Source organism: Propithecus coquereli, unplaced genomic scaffold, assembly GCF_000956105.1.
Source record: "Propithecus coquereli isolate 6110/MARCELLA unplaced genomic scaffold, Pcoq_1.0 Scaffold48, whole genome shotgun sequence".
In the NCBI taxonomy this organism is placed as follows: Eukaryota; Metazoa; Chordata; class Mammalia; order Primates; family Indriidae; genus Propithecus; species Propithecus coquereli.
The window spans coordinates 1,642,496-1,664,623 of NW_012150618.1; the positions used below are offsets into that span (position 1 = coordinate 1,642,496).

General features: G+C 36.3%; 1 protein-coding gene across 2 annotated transcripts in view; it reads right to left on the reverse strand.

Moving 5' to 3' along the window:
* TAB2 (TGF-beta activated kinase 1/MAP3K7 binding protein 2) overlaps positions 1–22,128 on the reverse strand; it is a 60,497-nt gene that overhangs the window by 28,343 nt on the left and 10,026 nt on the right. Inside the window, exons 1-3 of one of the 2 annotated variants that reach the window (XM_012655556.1) lie at positions 18,091–18,148; positions 13,208–13,399; positions 3,696–5,196 (exon numbers count right to left, since the gene is read on the reverse strand). In XM_012655556.1, the coding sequence (XP_012511010.1) occupies positions 3,696–5,196; positions 13,208–13,309 (1,603 nt within the window). In that variant the 5' untranslated portion in view covers positions 13,310–13,399; positions 18,091–18,148. Of the gene's footprint in view, positions 1–3,695; positions 5,197–13,207; positions 13,400–18,090; positions 18,149–22,128 lie in introns of those variants that run through there. The other variant, XM_012655555.1, reaches the window with a different exon arrangement.

Consider the following 22,128-nt stretch of genomic DNA (forward strand, 5'->3'; position numbering starts at 1 on the left):
TTCTTTTCCTATAGTTGCTTCTTCTTGTTTTTTTATTGAATGATCTTTTAGCTCCATGCTTCTTAAACTGAGGCATATGTGGCCCCCCCCAGTGGTGTGCCATGGGCTCTATGAAGCTACAAGATGTCTTTCCAAAGGGTTTATCTTGAAAACCTGGAAAGAAACACATTATAGTGCAGTGGTTTAAGACTGTGGGCCCTGTTGTCAAATTCCTAGTTACAATCTTGACTCTGTCACTTGTACTTTTACAAGTTATTTAACTTGCAAGCAGAAATACTACTAGTGCCTACTTTATAGTTGGTTTTAGGAAATAAATGAGCATTCAGAATGGTGCCTAGAACATAGTTAGCTTTCTGCAAATATTAGTTATTACATATCTTAATATTAGATTACTCATTTTTTCCTCCTTAAGCAATATAAGCAGGGATGAAGAGACAGGAATGCTGAGAGGTCGGGGGTGGATTTAGATAGGGAGACCTGGGATGTTTCATTGAAAAGGTGACTTTGAGTGAAGACTGAAGCATGTGAGGGAACTAACTGTGGATTTCTGGGAGAAGATAATTCAGACAGTGGGAATAGCAAGTACAAAGGCCCTAAGGTGCCTTCTATGTTTAAGGAAGAGTAAGGCCAGTAGTGTTGGAATAGAGTGAGCAGGTGGTAAGCAAAAGGAAAAGCGAGGCAGGGAGGGGCAGCTGATCACGTAAGGCTTCGTAGCTTTTACTGAAAATGAAACAGATGGCCGTCATATGCAGAGGAGTGGTACGATTTGATGCATGTGTTTAATGGGATCTCTCTGGATACTGAAAGAAGACCACAAGGAGGCAAGGGTAAGAACAGGTAGGCCACTGCAATAATCCATTTGAAAGATGATGGTGGCTCAGACCAGAGTGCTGTGCAATGGCGATAAGTGACTTTCTTGATATACTTTGAAGGTTAGAGTTGACAGGATTTGTTGTCAAACTAGATGTGAAATGTGAATGAAAGGAGTCAAGTATGTTTCCAAGGTTTCTGGACTAATCACTAAAAATATGGGAAGACTGATCACAGGAAGAGTAAGCTGGGGGAAGATTAAGTTGTCAGAGGCTGTTTTAGACATAGTAAGTTTGAGATGCCTATTAAACACACCAATGGAGATGTTAAGTAGGTAGTTAAATAAACTGACTTGAAATCCAGGGAAGAAGTCCAGGTGGTTTGAGTTACAAATTCTACAAATTTGGGAGTCTTGAGCATATTATGTCATTTCAAGTTAAGAGGCCGAATGAGGTCATCTAAGAAATAAATATAGACAGAAAAGAGAAGAGATCCAAGAATTGAGCTGTGAGGCTTTGATTTCACTGGGCAGAAACAGGTAGAAGAAAAAGAGGTGAGAGGTCAGAGAGATGAAGGAGAACCAGCAAAGAATAAAAGCAGCAGGAATCCTAGAGTAGTATCCTAGAAGCCAAATGAACAGTGTTTCACAGAGAAGAGGGTGACAGACTGTGTTAAGTACTGATGATACATAGATCAAGAAAAATTCAGGCTGCACCGTATGTGGTAATAATGCTATTACTGGTGATCTTGACAAGAGCAGTTCCGGTTGACTACAGCGGGAAAACTCTTCAGTGTAGTAGATTCAAGAAAGAACAGGAGAGAAATTGGATATAGCAAGTTTAAATAACACTTCCTTTTCACATTCCAGATAAATGTGAATAACTCTGTTAATATAATTTATAACATCCAGTTAAATGTGAATGTTTACTTTACTTGAAAATTTCCCTTATCAAATTATCTTCATAAAATATTTGGTCTTCATATTAAGAATCAGCAACTATTTAAACATAGGAAACTTATTTTTTGGGTTGTTTTTGGATTTTTTTTTTGAGACAGGTTCTGGTTCTATCGCCCAGGCTGGAGTGACGTGGTGTCATCACAGCTCACTGCAACATTAAACTCCTGCGCTCAAGTGATTCTACTGCCTCGCTGCCACGCCTGGCTAATTTTTCTATTTTTTGTAGAGACGGGGTCTTGCTCTTGCTCAGGCTGTTTTCGAATTCCTGGCCTCAAGCAATCCTCCCACTTCGGCCTCCCAAAGTGCTAGGATTACAAGTGTGAGCCATTGCACTCAGCCTGAAGCCTGCTGTTTTAACAGAAGGCAAGGAGGAGAAAAAAGACTTTTGGGGAAGAAGAGAAATTAAGTATCAATGGAAAAAATAGTATATTAAAATTTATTCATTGCTGAAACTAAAGAAAAGTGGTTGTAGTTAGTCACAGATATGTGGAAAATATAGGTATTAACACAATTAATAGGGCAATCGAAATCACCATGAACCTCTAAAAGCACACAGCACGCGCCCAATGCACCTAGTCTTCACATTCAGAGGCTCTAATTAAGCAAGTTTGGGCTGAGTCCTGGGCACTTTATTTTTTGAAAGCTGCAAAGGTGATTATGGAATTTGAAAGCTCCATAGTGCAGCTTGGATTGAGGATAACTAGCGTATAACTGTTTAGAACATAAAATAAGCTCCCCAAATCAGGCTCCTCTCAGAAACTCGGTAGTAAAGTCACTGTGTTAGAAACTGTAAAAAGGACAAGTGGTCCCAGTGGTACCAATGATAGCTGAGGGCTGCATGCTGCATGAGGGTGATGTTATACAGTATTTTCCAACCTATAGCTGGACTTGGAACAATTCATTGCAGGTACAGAGATAACTAAGATATGTCCTTACTCTAAAACTACAGTCCCCAACCTCTAGGCCGCAGAACTCAGCAACTGACACCTGCCCCCCGACCCACCCCACTTTGTCTGTGGAAAAACTGTCTTCCATGAAACTAGTCCCTGGTGCCAAAAAGGTTGGGGACTGCTGCTTTAAAAGACTCAGTTAATCTACAAACTTGCAACAACATTCAAGAAAACAAACACTTAACCTTCACCTTCTTATCTCAATAAATTTAATGTTTCCTACTGAAAATTAAGTAACTTAAGGGGTCAGATCAAACATATGAACATATGAGAGAAATTGTCTCTGCTTGAGTTAATACGGATATAATTTAGTATTATGCCACAACTACTCTATTTCAGAAAAGGATAATCAAACAATATAGATTTAAAATTCACATTCTTATTCACAATTCCAAATAAAAAGAAATGTATTAACCAACATTTAAGGGAGGTTCAAGTTGAAAGAGACAAGTATCAGGAACAAGATTCAAATTTCTCTTAGAGATAAATTATTCTAGGACTCATGCAGCAATTTAGACTTTGATATAAGATGAAAATGTCATATTAGAAAAATGAAGAAATTCTTTAGTCTTCAAATATCTGGTCAAAGAAGGCAGATATATCATATTAGTCAAGAGTCAACTAGTTACTTGTTAAAATGTGTTTTCATGAATTTTTATTTGTAGAAATTGTAATGGAAAAGTCAGTATCACCACAGGTACAAGATTAGCTGGAAAAAAAAAGTGTTATGAACATTAACAAACAAATCAATCAGTTGATTATTCTGAAGAGCTGATAAAGTAAACATTCAAACTTCAAGTTTTACGATAATAAAATGAAAATTTATATAAATACTCTCAAATGTTAACATAACATTATTTGGGGCAACATTTAAAAGATGAAATAATGTTGACACCCATTTCTGCTATGAAATGAAATGTACACCCATAAGTCCAGCATGGAAAATAATCCCACCTTTAGTTTAGTATTAATATTACCTTGTGTGTAGGCAGCGTCATCAGATCCCATACTCATTTTCCGTGCTTCACTTATTCTATCCACATGAGCTAAAGTAGGGTCCGTGAGGTGCTGAATATTCTCTGTTTCTACATAATGATCAGGATGGTTTAGAAGATTTGTAAGTTCAAAGGTAGGGGACACTACCCCTGGTGAAACTGCAGGGGGTTTATTGGGAGAAACTGTAATTTTGAAAGTGTATTTTGTGTTGGGTTGAGTGACTACGACTCGAGGAGACGTTGCAGAGTTATTGCCTATTGCTCGGCTTTTGGGAGGGTGGTGATGAATAAAAGCAGGACCCATGCTCACTTGCCCAGACATATTCCTGGAGGCAGCAGATGCTCCAGAGTTTGTGGATATGAAGAGTGTGGGCTGATTCCGTATGACCTGTTCATCTCCTGTGGTGGCATTAGCTGAAATATAGACCTTAGGTTGACTACGGGACATCAGCTCATCAGTATTTGGGGGACTGGCAGCTATGTAAACAGTGGGCTGATTTCTGTTTAAGGTCTGGCTGTTGACAGAAGAGGAACTGCTGGAGGTTCGAGGTCCCGAAGAACGCAATTTTGAAGAATTGTTTCTTTGTGGGGGTTCAAGTTTGATTTCAATCTGGTTTTTTCGAGGTCCTGTTGAAATATTCTGAATGTTATATTGGCTGTGGGCAGAAGATTGTGAGCTACCAGATGAATGAACTGTTGGTGGTTGTGGAGTAGTAGGTGAACTGATGGGCATGTAGACATGAGAGGTCTGGTGGCCTTGCTGATTTGCCTGTTGGGTTGAGGTATGTGACAGAGGATTAGATGCAGGATAAGTAGTCCAGGGACCAGGCTGTGAAGGTTGATAGACTTGTTGAGGGTTCATGGCATTAAACTGAGATACCCAGCCAGAATGCTGTTGTGTCTGTCGAGCTGTACCACTAGGAGTTGTAATATAAGGCCTAATATAGATAGAATTTCCCTGTGGACTGTTTAGTACAGGTGGAGGTACACCATGTATGTGCAAAGATGTAGGAGTATTACGACCAGTCTGGATATTTGGGGCTAAAGTTACCATAATAGGATTAAATCTGGGAGTTTGTTGAGAAAGATTAGATGTTCCTTTGCTGCCTAAGTGAAATCCAAGATGTGGTGTTGAATTTGAAGCACCAGAACTACTGGACATTCCAAAAACATTAAAGCCTTGAGGAACTTGAGCTGGTGCTGTTTGTGGCTCCTGCTGAAATAGTTCATTATTAGACTGACCACCTTGAAGTTGTCCATCACTAATGCTGTGCGTTAGAGTCCTACTTCCATTCATTCTATTTCCTTCTCTTCCATGGTGGTAAACGTTCTGTGACTGCAAGTCCAAGTTGAGAGAAGTCATGTGATTGCGTAGACCAGAGATTCCAGAATCATCTGAAAAATTCAAGTCTCCTTCTCCATAAAGATACCTTGTACTCTCCTGAGAGAGAACAGCACAGCAGGCATCCAGGTTATTATTATTCTATGAAACAAAATAAAAACAGCTTGATGTTAACAACCAGAAGCTAATGCTTATATTTTCATCACTATAAAAATATTACATGATTAACAAGTGATTGGTTAATACACTTGTAACAGATATAATTTAATCTTTTAATTTGAGAAATATTTTTATGCAAATGGTTGAATTAAAAATCCTCATTAGTAGTGTAATGGAAAAGCTCTCTGACTAGCAATTGCTAAAACTGAATCAAATCATTGTTCTGTTTTAGCAGCGAAAAGGATAGAAGGAGTAAAATGGATTCAAGTAAATAAAGTACGATTATAACCTAATTAAAAATGCAATTTTAATGTTGAACAAAACATAATCATTCAGCTTAAGTATATAATACCATATAAACATTTTTGAAATAGTTAAATGAAAAAATATTCTATCAATGCTTGCATATTCAAGTACTATGCAAATTCTTTTGAACTAATAAATAAGCATTTAAGAGGTGACATTTGTAGTATTTAAATAAAAAAAGTTCTAAAATTCTTACTATAGTCATCTCAATTCTTCATATGCTTCCTCTTAATCTGTGTAAAATATATATCTGTATATGAAATATAAACTCCAGGTAGCCTCCAGAGGAACTGAGTTCATATTTCTGCCTTTAATACATAAACTTAGTTGAAATATATCTCTGCCTTTAGATAGCACCATAAAAATCTACTCCAGAGAAGTTAAAAAAAAAAATCCTGTTGTTTTTAAAGAACTATCAAAAGAAACTAACCACTGGTGATAAATCATCTATAAAAACATTTACTGAACACCTACCATACGCACAGCACTGTTTGAGTTTGTGGTAGACTCAATGACATATAAAACCCTAAAAGAGCTTGCAGCTCAATCAGACAGACAAACCATAATTTTTTTAAGAGATAGGGTCTTGCTCTGCCGCCCAGGCTGGAGAGCAGTGGTGTGATCACAGCTTACTGCAGCCTCGAACTCCTGGGCTGAAGCAATCCTTCCAGCCTGTAGCTAGGACTACAGGCACGCTACCATACCTGGCTCATACTTTTTTTTTTTTTTTTTTAGGAAGATGAGACCAGACCAGATGAGGAAGAGGAAACCAGATCGGAAGAGAAGACAAGACAGGGAGATGAGACCGGATGAGGGAGAGGAGACCAGACAGGAAGAGGAGATGAAACCGGATGAGGAAGGGAAGACCAGACCGGAAGAGGAGACCAGACCGGGAGACGAGACCAGATGAGGAAGGGGAGATCAGACAGGAAGAGGAGATGAAACCGGATGAGGAAGGGGAGACCAGACCGGAAGAGGAGACAAGACAGGGAGATGAGACCGGATGAGGGAGAGGAGACCAGACAGGAAGAGGAGATGAAACCGGATGAGGAAGGGGAGACCAGACCGGAAGAGGAGACAAGACAGGGAGATGAGACCGGAGAGACCAGACAGGAAGAGGAGATGAAACCGGATGAGGAAGGGAAGACCAGACCGGAAGAGGAGACCAGACCGGGAGACGAGACCAGATGAGGAAGAGGAGATCAGACTGGAAGAGGAGACGAGACTGGGAGATGAGACGGGAGGAGGAAGAGGAGACGAGACCGGAGGAGAGGCTCATACCTTTTAAACATTTTTTTAGAGATGGGGTCTTGCTGCTATGTTGCCTAGGCTGGTCTTTTATCCTACTTGCTACTCTGAATTGATATATACTGGTTTTTCAAATAAAATTAAAAAACTGGTCACAATCTTTATTGGTTGATTAACTCTTTATTATAGTTAGACCTTATCTTTTGCCTAGCCTAATTGGTGCTTTTTGCTGTAAACTACTTTTATTGCCATTCCAAGTGAATTCTTTTCCCTTCTAAGCCAAAGCTCAGAGATCACATCTTCCTCTCACCTTCTCCCTTTTATCATTCTTAAATTAAAATGTGTATTTCCTACCAAATCCAACTCCATAACACCTTTGTAAAAACTTGATACTCATATTTAAAAAGTCTTCCTGTTTAGCTCTCAAAAATTCCTATAATCCTTTGTAATCTGATTATTTAATATGTTCATATTAAACAGCAATATTCTAGCCCCAGCTATGCCATAATTTACATGCCCTTTCTAATACCCAGGCTGAAGTGCAGTGGCACAATCATAGTTTGCTGCAGGCTTGAACTTCTGGCCTGAAGTGATCCTCTTGCCTCAGCCTCCCTGGTAGCAGGGACTACAGACATCACCTTCTTACCAGCAAAACATGAAAGAATTTACAGGGGTTTTATAAGGTTACAACAGGACAAAACAAAATGTACATTATACTTTTTATTTTAGAAAATTTTAAACATACACAAAAGTAGAGAGGAAATATGATAAACTCCCACATACTCATCATCTATCTTTAACAACATGACGAATCTTTTTTCATACAATGTGTATGCCTGAGCTACTCCCCCCACCAAATTAGATAAAGTCTAAGACATCATCTTGTTTTCAGCTGTAAATATTTCAATATATATCTCTAAAAAACAAGGACTTAATATCATCTAATATTCAAATAGTACTTAATTTCCCTGTCTCATAAATATCTTTTTTACAGTTAGTTTAAATCAGGATATAAATAAGGCCCGCACATTTCATTTGGTTGATATGCCTCTTAGGTTTCTTCTCTTAATTAACTCTTCCCTCCTTTTAAACTCTTCCCTCCATTTTTTTGTGGAGAAAACTTAATCTTTGTCCAGTAGAATTTCCCAGTAGGATTGCACCCTGTGGTGTCTATATCCCCTGTATTTCATTGTAAGCTAGCAGTTATATTTAAGGGTGTGATCAAATGCATGTATAATTTTTGGTAACACCCTTCACAGAGTCTATTGTCACATCACACAAGCAGACATAATAATGTATATCTGTCTTTTTGTGATTTTTAAAGCTGACTGGTGGAGTCAGATGCTGTCAGTTTGATCCAAGTAATGAGTTTTAGCAGCTATTGATGATCACTGTTTAGAAACGTTATTTCTTAGGGGTGGCAAAATAGTAATATTGGGGATATCCCAATTATAAGATTTCATCTTTGTTTCTTAGCAACAATTTTTCCTTGAATACCTGCTCTCTTCAACTATTTGGTTACTTTTTGCATGAAAGAGGCAGGATAAAGAAATTCTTTCTCTTTATGAGTTTCTGGAATAAGTTGGTGCCCTAGCAATCTCCAAAGGTGATTAGATTTATTTTTAGTATCATTATAAACTTCTGTATCTTTAATATTTTGATGTGCTTCAATCAATTGTGGTCATTATATCCTATCTTTAGGCTAGAGAGAATAGATTCAAGTTGGCTCCTGGGTACATATAAAATGAATCCAGTAGTTTTTCACAGCTTTGTTGCTTTCTGATATGGCAAGATGTCCAAGCTCATGTTGTACATTTCTTACTCCAGATCTGGAATCAGCCATTTCTCAAAGAAGCCACGGTTACTTTTAGTCAGAAACTGTAGACGATTCCCTTTAAGTGTATCAAAAGGGATAGGATATGAGTTTTTAAAAGGCTAAGAATCATTATTTTGTATATAGCCACAAATCTGTATTCTCTTCAAAGCTACAAAAAAGTCTGAATCTTTATTTCCGTTCCTCTTTCACTTTTCCCCCAAACTCTTGCACAGACACAGAAATTACAGAGAGTATCAAAGTACACCCTATAACTACCCTTTTCAAACTCTGATTCATTTACTCCTTCAAACAACATTTACTGAGCATCCATTAGGCAAGTGGAAACGAAAATGACTGCTCATTTCAAGAATCTCAAAGTCTAGCAGAGAAGATTAATGTGAACACAAATATAATGCAAGATGGTATGTGTTATAATAGAAAAATGGATAAGAACTACGGGTGAAGGTCATCCGAAAGACTTCAACTAATACCAAGTCTTACATACAGTGAAAGAATAATACTTGATGCGTTATTTAGAAAAGAAATAGCAATTTTAAATCTACAGATTCATTCAATTATCACATGAAACTTAAAAAAAGTGAAAAATTCAGTTAAAAAAGAAAAAAAATCAAAGTGCCAACTATGCAATATTTTCAACTATGCAATATTTTAAGTTTTAGTTACCAAATATAAAAACAAATTTTAAAGATACAAATTACAGCTGCTGGCAATATAGCTACCTTAGAGAATCCATACCACAAGGAAACCATGTAATTCCAGAAAAAGGATCTGTGCAAATAAAATCAAGAAGAGAACAGAGGATAGATAGATACTTATGTTCTCCTCCTAAGAAGCAAGATGTTTAAGAAGAACATGTACAGAGTGGCAGCATGGCATGATCCTTTACTGATTTCTTAAAAAGTTCTGAACCAATATACTAGAGCGAGGATCTCCCAAGTGAAAGAACAGAAGCCCATCCAGTTGAGAAAAGGGGAGCAGCTCCCAAAAGAGAGGCTGTCATTTAGAAGTAGGTTAATTTACCTTTATAGTTTAAACATATCTCTCTAAATTTGGGAAAACTTGCATCCTAGTTGTATCCCCAAAGAGCCCTCCCCATTCCTTTCTTGTCACATTTCTCAGCAGCTAAAAAGTATAATATCTGGATGCCCAGAATGATTATCAACTCACTTTTAAAAAGTATGGTCTGTTTCATGGGTAATTTGCTGGCAAAACAGATTTCATATGAGTCATCACTAGGTGCTGGGAAGAATGTTGAGTGTAGAGGAGTTTTTTTTGCAAAATCAGATTAACATAGTGAGGGTGGTATTACCGGATGTGCAAAGGAAATTCAAAATCACCTACTTTCTATTTTTGGGTAAAGTTGAAAACATGCTTATTTTATTTTTGTATAGGTAATTCATTTACATAGATCAAAACAATAAAAAAGATACATATTGAGAAGTCTCAGTCCTAACTCTGTCCCCATATGGCTATTCCCTCTTGCCTACTATGGGCAACCATCTTTTTTTTTTTTTTTGAGACAGAGTCTCACTCTGTTGCCCGGGCTAGAGTGAGTGCCGTGGTGTCAGCCTAACTCACAGCAACCTCACACTCCTGGGCTCAAGCGATCCTTCTGTCTCAGCCTCCCAAGTAGCTGGGACTACAGGCATGCGCCACCACGCCCGGCTAATTTTTTCTATATATTTTTAGTTGTCCAGATAATTTCTTTCCATTTTTAGTAGAGACGGGGTCTCGCTCTTGCTCAGGCTGGTCTCGAACTCCTGAGCTCAAACGATCCGCCCGCCTTGGCCTCCCAGAGTGCCAGGATTATAGGCGTGAGCCACCACGCCCGGCCGGTAACCATCTTTTATTAATTTTGCTTTTCACTCTTCCAGTATTTCTTTATGCAAACAGGGGCAAACACATATATGTGTATATATTTATTTGCCCTGCTGCATCTACACACCCCACCTGCATCTTGTTTTCTTAATACATCCTGAAGATCACACTGTAAGAATACACTAGAGCTCTTTATTCTTTTGAAAATATTTTAAGTAATTCCACAAAAGACTCTACTTTTACTACCAGTTGGGGCATTTCAAAATCTCTATATTGTCCTAGCTCTCTGGGAGGCCGAGGTGGGCGGATTGTTTGAGCTCAGGAGTTCGAAATCAGCCTGAGCAAGAGCGAGACCCCTGTCTCTACTAAAAATAGAAAGAAATTATCTGGACAACTAAAAATATATGGAAAAAATTAGCCGGGCGTGGTGGCGCATGCCTGTAGTCCCAGCTACTCGGGAGGCTGAGGCAGGAGGATTGCTTGAGCCCAGGAGTTTGAGGTTGCTGTGAGCTAGGCTTATGCCACAGCGCTCTAGCCGGGCAACAGAGTTAGACTCTGTCTCAAAGAAAAAAAAAAAATCTCTATATTGGACGGGGGAAGAAGGGATGGGTATATACACACCTAATAGGTGGGGTATGCACCTTCTGGGGGATGGACATGTTTGAAGCTCTGACTCAGGTGGGGCAAAGACAATATACATAACCTAAAGATTTGTACCCCTGCAATACGCTGAAATATAAAAAAAATAAAAGAAAAAAAATCTCTATAGCCGTGTAACAGGGAAGTGTTCTGGACAATTCTTTCCAATATTAAGTCTACAGAATTTTATCAAGGAATCTAAAGTATTTTCCTATTACTTTTTCAATAACTCACTGAACATTCTCAGCACACAGCTTTATTTTACCACAAAATTCTATTTCATTTGAAAAGTCAGGAAAAGGTACTTGTGTTCTAGGGGGAAGACTTAACTTTTTCTCACTATCTCTACTCCTTCCCCAGACTTGCTTTAACTTCTGACTATATCCTTATTACATTTTTTCTTCTCTCTTTTTTTCCCCTTTCTCATTCTATATAGACAAATGTAAATTACCAAATATTTATTATGGGCCTTCTACTATTATTACTCCTATTAGTATTAGCTACTAACATCTACTGAATACTCATTATGAATCAGGTATCCTACTAGTTGCTTTACCTGCATTCTGTGAATTTTTAAAATTCTCATTGTAAAACTGAGTAAATGAAAGTCAGAAAATGAGGGCCAGAGAAGTTAATTAAATTACTGCCACTAACTGCCAAGTCTGTTTATCACAAAACACACGCTCTTAACCATTATACTACGGAAAGAGTCAGGCAAGTTTGGAGAATTCCATGCAGCTCAGGATGGCTACAGCAGAGGATGTGAGGAGACAGGACTGGACAAGAGATCAAGCTGTAGAAGAGGCCAGGATTCCAGATCACAGACCTTCTACACATTAGGTGAGATATATGAGCCTCATTCTGGAGGGTATGGGAAACCCGAGAGGTTTTGGCCAGGTGTGGTGGCTCAAGCCTGTAATCCCAGCACTTTGAGAGGTTGAGGTGAGAGGATTGCTTGAGGCCAGGAGTTAGAAACCAGCCTGAACAAGCACCAGACGCCACCTCTACAAAAAAATAGAAAAATTAGCTGGGCATGGTGGTTTGTGCCTGGGTAGTCCCAGCTACCCAGGTACTTGGGAGGCTGGGGCAGGAGGACTGTTTGAACCCAGGAGTTTGAGGTTGTAGTGAGCTATGATGATGCCCCTGTACTCTAGCTGGTCCAAAAGAGACCCTGTCTTAAAAAAATAAAAAAAATAAATTAAAAAAAGAGGTTTTATGTATGTTATTTACATATATGAACTCTGCACTTTGGCAGAACTAAGAGGATAGACTGGAGAGATCAAAACTGGGTTAGGCTAAAGACAGGTAGACCAATTAAAAGGTTAGATAAAAGGTGATAAGGACTGTGAACAACATGTAGTCATTTGATACCAAGTATAGATTTGATAATACTTTCACACAATTTCAAACCTTAACAATCATTTGTCAAGAGTAAATATGTCTGACTGAGCTTCAAATAGCTTTTGATAGAAAGATTTCCAGTTTAATAAAATGTGAAGGCACAACTATCACTATTCAGAATTATGGATTTCTAAAAGTGTGTATACTAACAACCTAACAACAATGTAAAAATTAGGGGTTTAGTGATATTAATTGGAAAACTTACAAATTAAAAATATACAATATAAAAACAGACTTTTTTCTTTAGAATTGGTACCTTATGCATTATATAGTCAAACTTCTTCATTTTACAGATAAGAAAACCGAAGTACAAAGAGGGCATATTACTTGCCAAATATGCTAGGGGTGTCCATTTAGGATTAGAGCCCAAGTTTCCTGACTCCTTAATTTAATGATTTTTCTCACTTTCATATGAAGATCTGAAATTAGTTCAAATCTGGGTGGGGGGGGGAGTGAAGAAAGCTTATATCTAGTAAGTATATGGACCATATATCAGTGCTTTACATTCAGATCCATTTAACCCTCACGTCTACTCTATAAGGTAGTTATTATTCATATTACAGATGGGATACAGAGAACTCCATCTTGCCAAAGGCCACATGACCATCAGACACCAAAGCTCACCTCTTTTCATCATAGCATAGTAATGCCAACAAGAAGATAAACCTAAAAGAGTTTTCTTCCAATTTTTTAAAAAAATAACCAGGTTTGTATTAATAAATTCAGAAATCATTGAACACTGACCTGTAACATGCACCTGGATACAACAACTTCAGGTACTTCAGGGAATTTTTGTCGCAGGTCATGTAAAACCTGAAAATCAATTTGGTGGCTTCCTTGGGCCATTCGTATATTGCCTGATCAGGACTTATTTGTACAGTAGGCAATTCTAGGCCTTAGTGGAAATAGTACTCATCTCTTCTGTCCAAGCATTTTCTGTGAAAGAAAGAAAAAAAATTTTAATGAGAACTGATTACAGAATGAATGTTATTGTGGGTTTAAAATGTCAGTTACAGAAGGGTATGTGCTTTAGCACTTAAGATTTAATATAAGCTATAAAAATAAACTTTAGACCTAGAATGCTTTTCATATATATACTGTCTTTTCAGTATAACTTCTTCTGGTAAACTTTATATTAACTAATTCCTATGTATTTGTGTGCTCTATAATGGCTGAGCCAAAAGGCATTCAAGTAAGAAATTACTGTCAAGTCTTCCCTCCTTGTCTTCCCTCCTTCTTTTAAAAGGGGAAAATGAATAACTTTACTAATTTTTTTTCTTAGTGATTAGAGGACAGCCTAAAGTAAGTAGTCATATTTGCTTACTTAAAAATTTTAAAGTTTGGATACTGAAAAAATTTGGTTCTACAAATGAGTTTGCATGCTTTGTCTAAAACTTAATGATCTAAAACTCAATTCATTCGATATCTTGCTTTATCTTTTAGACATACTTAATCCTTAAATGTACAATCAATTCATTCTCAGGAGCTTACTAGCATTTTATTCCCTCTGCTTCTATTAAATCAGTATTTAACAAATACTAATAATTGGGCCCCAATACTAGAGGTTCTGATTTAATTGGTTGGGGAGCAAGTGGCCTGGGCATGGGGAGTTTTATAAATTCCCCAGGTGATTACAATGTGTGGCCAAAGTTGAAAACTATTTACTTTATTTTTATTCCTAATGTAAACTATGTTTAATCTTGAAAATCTCTTTGGGATATAAATAAGATATAAGTACGTTAAACCTAAATAAAATATTAAAATATTTAAAATCATGTTATTTGATTAATCATTAAAATACATTTCATTTTAGGACAGATTTAACAAGAAGACAGTATATTTAAAATTAATTTCTTATTTGTAGTATTTTTCTTTTAACCTCATTAACATAAGCTTAAAACAATACAAATCTGAAAATTTCATGAATGTAGGAATTAGGTGTCTTTTGTTTACTATTGTGTATCTAGCACTTTTATAAAGTCCTCAACATAACAGTAGATGGTGAAATAGTTTTGAATAGATTTAACTATGATAGAACTCCTGATTCCTCAACAGAATAAATGCTCACTTAAATATCATACACAGTAAGTCTTTTAGCTTTTTATCATTACTTGATTAAATTTTACTTAATTTTTCTGTGTGACTTTAGCTTCGTTACATCTCACAGATAAAAATCAGTGCCAAACTAAGTTACTTGCATTATGGACTTCCCAAAGTATTTCTATGTAAAACATACATACATTTTAGACTCAAAGTAGTATTTCTACAAATGGGTTGCAGGAGAAAAGAGAAGTACTGAAAATTAGTAAATGATATTTAAAAATAATTTAAGGGGTCACGAACATGCCACAGAACTCTCATCTTAAGAAAACCTTTCTTGATTGCTCTCGAATTATCAGCCTATTTCTCTGCTCCTCCCCCATATAGGGCTAAACTCCTGGAGAGAGTTGTTTATGTTTAAGTGTCTTCATTTCCTCCCTCCTAATTTCTTTTAAAACCACCCCAATTAAGCTTTTATAGTTTTTCTCCACTGAAACCACACTTATCTGCGCAGTCATATACCTTTAGGTCATGAAATCCAGTGGTGAGTTCTAAGTCCTCATCTTACTAGACCTCTCTGCAGCTTATGACCCAGTCAACTACTCCTTCATCCTTTAACCAATCACTTCCCTTGGCTTTTGAGATTTATATTCTTCTGGTTTTTCTTCTGTCTACTGGCAGCTTCTTCTCAGTTTTCTTTGCTGGATCCTTTTCCTTTTCTGGACATCTAAATGTTGGTGGCTAGCGGTACTAGGATTTCTTTCCAACTATACCTACATTCCTCTTCAGGGTAATTTCATTCAAATGCACTGCTTTAAATAGCATCTATATCAACTCACAATAAAGCAGATTAAAATAAATAATAAGCATCTATATACTGAGGCTTGGCAAATTATCATCTCTTCCTTGAGTTCCAGACTAATATATCTAACTGTTTGCCTGACATCTCCTTTTGGATATCAACTTATTTCAAACTTAATATGTACACAATCGAATACTTAATCCCCCCCAACCAACATTTTTCCAATCTTTTCCATTTCAGTAAATGGTACCATCATTCATTCAGGTGGTCTTTCTCTCATCTCACGTTTAGTCTACCATCAAGCCTTACTGGCTTATCTACAAAAAGTATTCAGAATCTGACCATTCCTCTGCACCTGTTATGGCTCTTGTCCAAGCCACTGAGCCACCTAGACTGCAACTGCAAAGGTCTCCTAATTGGTCTCCTCCTGCCTTCATTCTTTGCTCCAACACCCACCCCACCCCGTCGCCCCACCTCGGCACACACAGACCTCCAGTCTTTTGAGCAGAGTAATCTTTATGAAAAGATCAGTCCTCATTCTCCCTGCTCAAAATCCAACATAGCAGGGCTGCTGGCTATCTGCCACCCCTCTAACTTCATCTCCTATCACTTTCCTTATTCCCTCAATTCCAACTGGCCTTCTGGTGATTTCTCAAAGAAGCCAATCTTGTTCTTCCCTTAAGGCTTTTGGACTTACTGCTCCTTTTGCTTGCAACTGTTTTCCTCAGATACTTACTTGCCTTGCTCCCTCTCTTACTTAAGATCTTTCATCAAATGTCACTTCTTCAGAGACAGTTTCCCTGACTACAATCTCTCTATCTAAAATAATGCCACACCTCTGCTGCTCCCCCACCGCACCCCAACATCTTCATACTGCTTTTTCTTCATAGCATTTATCAATACCTGAGATATATTTATTCATTATCTATCTATCCCAAAAACATTCGCTCCACAGGATTAAGGTCTTTGAAGTCCATGGCTCTATCCCCAGGATCTAGATCATTCTTGACTCACAGAGGACGTGACCTTTGTTGGATAAAATGAAAGTTTTACTATAAAGTTTCCTCATATTACTTTGTTTCCAAAACATATTTAAAATCTGCTTGGGAAAAAATAATTTATACAAAATTTGAGGGACAGGCAAATAAATACTCAGTCTGAGTGACAACTTTATTATTTAAAAGAGGATGAATCATGAAAACAAATTTCACCATATTCCATTATTAAAACGTAAACTTAAATCTCTTACCACACTTGCTTGGTTTTCTATTAATAATAAAGACTACCAAGTACATAAATGAGACACTCTTCAAATGTACAATTTTATTTTATGGCTTCTACTTCCTGTAATGGTTGAGTACCTCCTACTCGACCAACTCTTTCACAAATAACAACTATAAACACTAGAAAAGCACAGAAAACTACCTGAAGGCAGAAACAAATGGCTTTTACCCACAGAGCAGGCTCCACTTAGTTTGGGTAGCTAAAATCCAGACAGAAAACCTACAGTCTTACTTGACTGATGAACCAAAGGACAAACTTTTGCATGATCACTACAGTTAAAAACTTACTGAGTAAATCATGGGAAGGAGAGAACCACAAAGAGGAAGCCCAGAATTCTGTGTATAAACTCTGTATATATCTCTGATCTCCAAACTACACATATGTGAGACAGATTCCAAGCAGCCAGGCTAATGTTAAAATAACTGAACTGAGAATTCAGCTTGTACTTTGAGTTTAGTTATCTGCCCACTGAAACAAACCAGCATCAATATTCATTGGAGGAACATAATGGAATCCAGAGTGTCTATGTTGTCATTCATAACATCCTGAATACAATCCAAAATTATCACACATAAGAAACAGGAAAAACTGACCCATACCCAGGAGAAAAGGCAACCAATGGAGACTAGGCCCAAAATGATCCAGCTGCTAAAACTGGCACGTAAGTATATTAAAGCAGCTATTTTAACTATGCTCAAGGGTTTCAGAGCAAATATACTTGGACTTCTCAGCAAAGAAATAGAAACCATAAAAAAAGAATCAAAAGGAAATTTAAGAACTGAAAAATAAATATCTGAAATAAAAAAATGCACTGGATGGACTTAACCACAGAGTGGAAATGACAGAGGAGTCAGTGAATTTGAAGATAAAGCAATAGAAATTATCCAATCTGAAGGATGAAGAGAAAAATGACTGGGGGAAAAAAAAAAAAGAACAGAACCTCAGAGACCTGTGGCAAAGTAGTAAGAGTGGTGACATACCTGTAACTGAAGATCCAGAAGGAAAGGGAGAAAAATGAGGTAGAAAAAAGTATTTGAAGAAATAGTGGCTAAAAATTTTCCCAAGTTGCTAAAGATAGAAATTTATAGATTTAAGAAGATGAACAAACCCCAAATAGGAAAACAAAAGACAACCACACATAGACACAACATAGTCAAACTGCTAGAAACTAAAGAAAAAGAAAATCTTGAAAATAGCCACAGAAATGGCATGTTATGTATCAACAATGACAATAATTCGAATGAACACTGACTTATCAGAAATAATGGAAGCCAGAAGATAGTGAAAGGACATAATTTAAGTGCTGAAAGAGAAAAAACTCAAACTGTCAACCCACATTCTATATATAAAAAAAGTAAACTTTAAAAATGAAGGCAAAATTACTATTAATATTTTAACATGTAGCCTTTGTGGAGCAGTACATAATTTGTAAGCACAACCCAAATATATTACTGAAACAAACTGGTATTTACTTAATTTCAAAATGAAAACCAATAAATACCTTATAAATTTATTCTGGAAATTATTTCTCATAACAAATAGAGACATATTTTCTCTGGTTAGATGCAAAATAACCGCTCTCCTGAGAAAGAGAATAAAGAAATCATAGTTTACAAAATGTTTTTAGCATTAGGTACAAAGTTTTGGTATCTAAACTTCTGCCAGCTAAAATGATCTAAGAGGACTAAATCCTTAAGGATTCTAAATTGTAGCAGAGTATATATAGTACAGAACAGTAAAAATATTGAAAAGGTTTATAAAAAACAAAAAAGAGCAACTGGATTTATAGGACTGATGAAAATTTGGGCATTTATGAGATAACCAGATAAGAATATTTAAGATTGGGACTATCTTCACCTATTTATCTACGACCCACCCACTTCCCCAGTTCTGAAGAGGAAAAATAAAAACAAATCTGTACCTAGATACATTGTAGTGAAACTGCAGAAAACCAAAGACAAAGATTCTATCTTTAAAACAAGAGAGAAGAAGAGCTATAACTTAGAAGGGAATAACAATCAGACTGATAAACTTCTAATTAGTCACAGTAGATGCCAGAAGACAATAGAATACAGGTTGAGCATCCCTAATCCAAAATCCAAAAATGTCCCCAAATTGGAAACTTTTTGAGTGCTGACATGATGCTACAAGTGGAAAATTCCACAGAAGTATTTGACAAAAACTTTGTTTATGCACAAATTAAAAATATTATATAAAATTACCTTCAGGCTATGTGTATAAGATATATATGAAACATAAATGAATCTGTGTTCAGACTTGGGTCCCATCCCCAAGATATTACATATATGCAAACATTCCAAAATCTGATTCCAACTCAGTAATTTCACTTCCAGGAATTTACTTGAGGAAATAGACAATCATACAAAGACATACATGAAAAGATATTTATCACAGCATCATTTATAATACAAAAAATTTAGAAACAACTTAAATAGAAGACAGATTTTTTAAAAAGTTATGGCATGTCCACACAGGGATTAAGTAAAAATTTTGTAAAGTATGAGATTTATCTATATGTACTGACATGGACAGATGTTCATTAATATCATTCAATGGGGTGGGGGGAAGCTTATTACCAAACACTGTATAATGTAATCCCAATTATATATTGATAGAGAGTCTTTACTTTTATGTTATGTACATCAGGACTGTCTGACATTTTTTATGTTGAAAACGTACTACTTTAAAAAGTAAAAATAATGAAGACGTTGTTATTTTAGTTTTCGGCTATTAGACTGCTACAAATGTCATAAATACTGATGAATGAAATAATCTGAATAGTCAAGGTATCTGTTATCTGTGACACTAAAAAAAAACTATATGGTTTTTTGAAATGGCAAGTGTATTTTGACGAATTGCTGTAAAAAAATCCTATGGAAAAATAAAAGTCTGCTTGTAATAAACCAACTATTATTTTGTTTTAATACTGAATTCATTTTAGACCAAAACAAAATAAAAACAAACTCCTAAACCTCACACTAAAATAGTGAATACTCTACTTAATGTGTGATGTCAAGATTTTCTTATTGAGGTTACTCATGATCTACACATGAAGTTTGGAAAGATTTTTTTGTCTTAGATCCATCCTCACCTGCTGTGATCTAAACGTCTGTCTTCTCCAAATTCTTATGTCTAAATCCTACCCCCTAAAGTGATGGCATTAGGAGGTGGGGCCTTTGGGAGGTAAACAGGTATGAGGGTGGAACCCTCATGAATAGGATCAGTGCATTTATAAAAGAGGCTAGAGGGAGTTCACTTGCCCTGGCCAACATGTGAGGACTTAACTAAAATATGCCATCTACGAATCAGAAAGGAGGCCCTCAGCAGACATCAAATCTGCTGGCACCTTGATCTTGGACTTCCCAGCCCCTAGAACTGTGAAAAATAAATTTCTGTTGTTTATAAGCTACTCAGTTTATGGTATTTTATTACAGCAGCCTGAATGGACTAAGACATCACCTCCTTTCTGTAGCCTCGTTTAACTGTTGCTCATTTCGACAATCCATACCTATGTGTATAAAATGAAGTTGAGTTTTGATTTCAGTCAACCCTCAATTTTAGTCACAGTGGCACTGTGATATCCCTGCTTTTAATAAAGCCATACTAAGTTTTCTATAAATATCTGTTGAATAGCCATCTCCTACATTTCTACGTGGTAAGGTAGAATTATCATTATCTCTAGTTAGAAGAAAATAAGCATTTGGAATTTTCCAGGATATCAGGAAATATTATGATTAAGTTAAGAAGTACGAGAACAAATTCAGTAATTCCAATTTTAAGAAATCTATTTGAAAACTCAACATACCAGTCACTTTGCCATTTATCATTTCTCAAAGTACATTTCAATGGCTGTTATTGTTATATGAAAAAACAAGTTTTTTTGTGGCAATATGTTTAGAAAATGCTGTTACTTAAAGTCAAGGAGGTTTCTTTGCAGTTGTACTTTAATATGCACTGTGAATCTTGGGTAGTAGGAGCAGATGAAATATTTCCCCAGTTTAACTGGGCATGATCCCATTTACCCATAAACATCCTGAGGTAGGAAACACATGAGGAAATACTGTCATATAAAAAGGTAATCAAAAGACAGTGTTATCTTGCTGTCTTAGGAATTTGTCCTAAGGAAATAATTCACCATAAGTTTAAAATAGTTTTCAAATAGCAAAAATCTAGAAAGAACTAAAAAGTCTAACTTTTGGTGAGCTGCTTTGCAAATTGTAACTTACCAATATTTGACTTTATTACAGACATTAAAACTTATGAAAAGCTCAGAAAATGAAAGGAAATGGTCATATAATTTTTGGTAAAAACAGTGAAAAACATCATGTAAATAATTTTTGTTGGGGAAAAATTAAAATTGGAAGCAAAACAAAAGTAGTATTTGTATAAGGGTAAAGAGATCATGGGAACTTTTGATTAAAAAGTAATGATCCTTAATTAACATCAAAATGTCTGTTAATATATCATTTGGTGAGTGCAAACGGAAACAAGCACTTACATGTACTGACAGTGCAATCTCTATAGATGCCAAATTGTCAATCTATCAAAATTAAAACTATGTATTTTTTGACTTCACAATTCTACTTTCATGAATCTGTTTGCAGATACAGTCACACAAAAAATTATAGATATTTACCATAGTACTTTTTGTAATTACAAACTACCAAAAACAGCTTAAATATCTGTTAATGGTGATTATGTATAAACTATGTTCATTCATATAAGGCAGTACTACTATATAACCATTAAAAAGAACTAGGTGCTAATATGGAATAATTCCCAAGATACACTATTCAGTTAAAAAAGACATACTATTCAGTTAAAAAACAATCACTACCAACTGCAGAACAGTGTCCTGTATACTCTTATATACAACAACACACACACTTTTACATGCATGGAATATCTCTAGAAGGATATACAAGAACTGGTAACACTGCCTGCCTACAGAGAAACTAAGGGAGATTTATTCTTCATCAGTATGCTTTACTGCTCTATTAAAAAATACACACAAAGCACCACATGTACTCACCATCAAATTGGTATTAACTGATCATCACATAAGTACACATATAAGAATAACATTTATTGGATGTCGGGCAGCGGGGAGATGGTGGGGGGGAGGAGTGGACGGGTATATGCATACATAAAGAGTGCGATGCGCACCCTCCGGGGGATGGACACGCTTGAAGCTCGGACTTGGGGGGGGGTGGGAAGGGCAACATACGTAACCTAAACATCTGTACCCCCATAATATGCTGAAATAAAAAAAAATACACACCGATAATTTAAATTTTTTAAAAAGCAATGCATCATATTCAATTAATGTTACATTCACATTCAAAAAATATGTTAAATAAAAAGAGAAAATGTTTTATATCGTCTTACATTTTAGTCTTGGAGAGGAAAAGGTACTTAAAAGTGGTAGGTAGTCCAAGATTACCCAAAGTTCTTAGATCAAGTTTTATGATATGATTCTATGACATGATCTAGCTTTCTAAAACATTAAGTACCTACT